Source organism: Vanessa tameamea, chromosome 20 (assembly GCF_037043105.1).
Source record: "Vanessa tameamea isolate UH-Manoa-2023 chromosome 20, ilVanTame1 primary haplotype, whole genome shotgun sequence".
Lineage (NCBI taxonomy): Eukaryota > Metazoa > Arthropoda > Insecta > Lepidoptera > Nymphalidae > Vanessa > Vanessa tameamea.
In genome coordinates this window covers 10,006,786-10,010,300 of record NC_087328.1, presented here as the reverse complement: position 1 = coordinate 10,010,300, position 3,515 = coordinate 10,006,786, and the positions used below count along the sequence as shown (strand labels likewise).

Sequence of the window (3,515 nt, the reverse complement as noted above, 5' to 3'; positions counted from 1 at the left end):
GCTTATGAAAAATAAATTTATTATCATGATAAATTATATCACAAAACCCTTACGCACTATCTCATTTTCGATCACAGCTCATCGTTTTAAACATAATTTACTCGACAACATTCAAATGCGAATACAAAAAATCGTTTACAATTTAAGTTCTTAACCGTCCACAAATCTAAACGTAAATATATAATAACCGTTTCTCATAGTTTATTGACTTGTACCGCTGGCATTGAAATATAAACGGCCTATTATATCATCAACGGTTGTCTATTGCGACTGACAGGGCTTGTTGTATTACAAGCTGCTGTGCACTGATAAGCTTTTTTAACTCTTTCACCTCCTGTGTCAACTGTCGAACATTTTCTGACGTTTCATCCAACCTGGCCTGAAGGCTTCCTAAGCCTGACGAATAACCATACTCCCGGTAGCCAGAATCATTGTTATTCTCGTATTTTTTGAAGCACGAATACGCCCCTGTAGTCGAACCATTTGATGATATTGTGTGACCATATTGTTTTCTCATTTTTGCAATGTCGTATGCTGCCATCATTATATCTCTTGGGAGTCGTTTCTCACTGGGATTTAACGGTTTCACACTCAAAACTACTCTATAAGCCTGCGGTGATACAAGAGCCGACGAATGTAATATCTTTAGGAGACATTTTGGCAAGTAACCATTAAACAGCGCCAGTTCCATATAGGATATTAGTTTGGTTTGTCTCACGAGTTTTGAAAGGCCAGCAGTTTTTCTCAATCCCTGTATATCGTGAACTGCAATGCCCACGAGCAAATTCATAAGCACAACGGTGACGAACATGAGGAAAAGAACGTATGTTATTTGTGCAGAAAATTCCAACAAGACCGGCGGATCATTGCCGTCTGGCTCGTTTAATAACAAATCCAAATTTAGTTCGCCGATCATCATTGTCAAGACTGTTATAAAACCCATAAAAGGATTTGCGAACGATGACGAATCAGGAAATATCACGCAGAAACTTATTGTGAATCCGATAAGAATACATGAGTATGCCATCAATAGTTTCGCGAATTCTTTTTGTACTTTCTGATACATTGCAACGTAAGTTCCAAAAACTGGCAACTGACCGATCATCATCATTAAATTCGTCCATCCCGCGAGAACTGCGAAAGCCCCCACGTGATTTTGCCACGTGTACGTTATATTTGTATAAATATATGATATTAAGAACACACTTACGATAACAAACCACTCAATAATATTTTCTGATTGCATTAAATACTGTTTAACTGTCGAATAGCCCGCGATGCCGTAAACTTTCCTGAATATTTCGAAAATTGTTATGCCTGCTAGCACCCACCATTGCATTTCTATTACGAACGGATTTTTTCTAAGTAAATCTCCAAGTATGGATTGTTTTTGACATAGTTCTTGTTCTTGTATTGTTTCTTCCATGTCTTTGCTTCCATTATAACAATTATGCGCGAGTGCAGTTAATACATACAAAGTTAAACAAAGAACGAATATGAAGCTTAAAAATAGCCGGGCGACATAATATTTACGTATTTTCTCCCATTTTATATATAGGAAGGCCGAGCAAAGAGGGTGTAGAAGTACTTCCTTCTGGCCTTCATCCACAAATGTATTAAGATAACTTATTTCTCGAGGGTAACAATGCTGCAGTATGCTACGGAAGTCGAGTTCAAGTTCAACCTCTCGGTTACTGGTTTGTGAGTGGTGTAATGTGATAGCACAGTCCAACTTCCTCGTTATCATCGCAAGTGACGCAGGTGTCTTTCTGGCGATTACATTAAGTGCTGAGTTACCTTTTTTAGATCGCGTTGTTACATCAGCGCCGTGATAAATTAATGTCTCCACGCAAGCAGAGAGACCATCAAGTGCCGCTAAGTGCAGGGGTGTGAAACCATACTCGTCCTTTTGATTGACATTTGCTCCCCAACTTATTAAGGTTTCAATTATGTCACAGGCACTATCAGACTTCCCTATGGCGGCGTGAAGTGGAGTTCTTTTATCAAAATCCATTGAATTAGGCTCGGCGTTTCCTTTCCTAAGCAATGATTCCACGCATTCCAGACATGAAGAGCGTGCGGCAAGATGTAAGGCGGTAAACCCTCGATGATTCTTTAAGCTGGCGTCTGCACCTTTGTTTAGTAGTAAATCGACACATTCAACGAAGCCACCGTCAGCTGCTAAATGGAGAGCCGTTGATTCCCGATCACCCACTCTCGTTCTTACGTTAGGATCGGCTCCAGGCGTCTCTATCAATATTGCAAGGCACTGAATCATCCCGAGATCAGCGGCGAGATGAATTGCATTAGTACCGCCTGGTTCTATTTGATTTACGTCTACTCCATGTGATATAAATAGTTTCAGACAGTCAACCGAATTAGCTCGAACAGCGCAATGCAATAAGCCTCCTTCACAGTTGATATATTTTACAGCCGCGTGGACTGAGGCACCACGATTAATCAGTAAATTAGCCACTTGTACAGAATTCCCGAACGCAGCACAATGAAGCGGTACAAAGCATCTCGGCATGTAATTAGGATCCGCTCCACAAGACAATAAATAATTGGCGCACTCCGTCGAACCACTAAATGCGGCCGCGTGTAATGGAGACAGACCGAGCGCGTCGAAATATAACGGGTCAGCGCCAGCTTCGACCAGCGGTTGTAAAAAATGGTCATACTTGAGATAGGCGACCCAAAATAAACATACATTTCTCTCGGCTTCAGATGCTGTTGTAAATGTGTTAACAGCGGTGTCTATTGTTATGACGCCGGATTCCAATTCGTCGAGCAGTCTTAGTCGTCCGCCGACTGCTCGCATTTGTTCGTAAGCACTCTGACGTAGTGAATCAGCGCATATGTGCGCAGTTAGGTCCAGTGGGGGTTCCTCGAAGCTATCGTACATATTAGGGGCGCTTTCGGCCGGTGGTGAAGATCCAGCGAGAACATATTCAAGGTGACCCATGGATGGAAAGGCCCTTTCGAGGGATTCCTCATCGAGTGGCGCAGTCTGCGCACGTGCAGGGGAGCTGAGAACACGTGCGACACGCGGCCTTCGGTCCATGTTCTGGGGTTGGTTTCCGGTGGTGTCATCAGGCTCGTCTAACCGCGGGGCGCGGCGTGAGCGGAACCAGCGCGAAGAGAGGAGGCTACGCGTTGTGGGCATGCGGGCGGTCTGCGCGGGACTGGCTGCTTGCCTGCTATTGTCCGTCAATTGCTGTGATGTGGATGATTCGCGCGCACCTTTGGTATAAAGGACCGTATTCACTGTCAGTTAGTTAATTTTTTTTCTAAAATCATTACTTAGAAAGAGTATTATATTTATATACTTACATATTTGTAAGAAAGGGTTTATTTAATATGTATTCGAATATAAAATTGACGGTACATTAAAAAAATTAAAACACACAACAATACAGATATAAATTTTACTAACATTTGTACAAAAGGCGACGTTTGGGGCGGGGATGTGAAAAAAACGGGGAGGGGATGTTAAAGTATATATAATAATAATA

At 42.2% G+C, this 3,515-nt stretch overlaps 1 protein-coding gene across 1 annotated transcript; it reads right to left on the bottom strand.

The window, feature by feature from the left end:
* Positions 1 to 3,199, bottom strand: Wtrw (water witch). Its single transcript, XM_026627409.2, has one exon. The coding sequence runs from the start codon at positions 3,164 to 3,166 to the stop codon at positions 251 to 253; it is 2,916 nt and encodes a 971-aa protein (XP_026483194.1). The 5' UTR covers positions 3,167 to 3,199; the 3' UTR covers positions 1 to 250.
* Between the last annotated feature and the right edge of the window lie 316 nt (positions 3,200 to 3,515).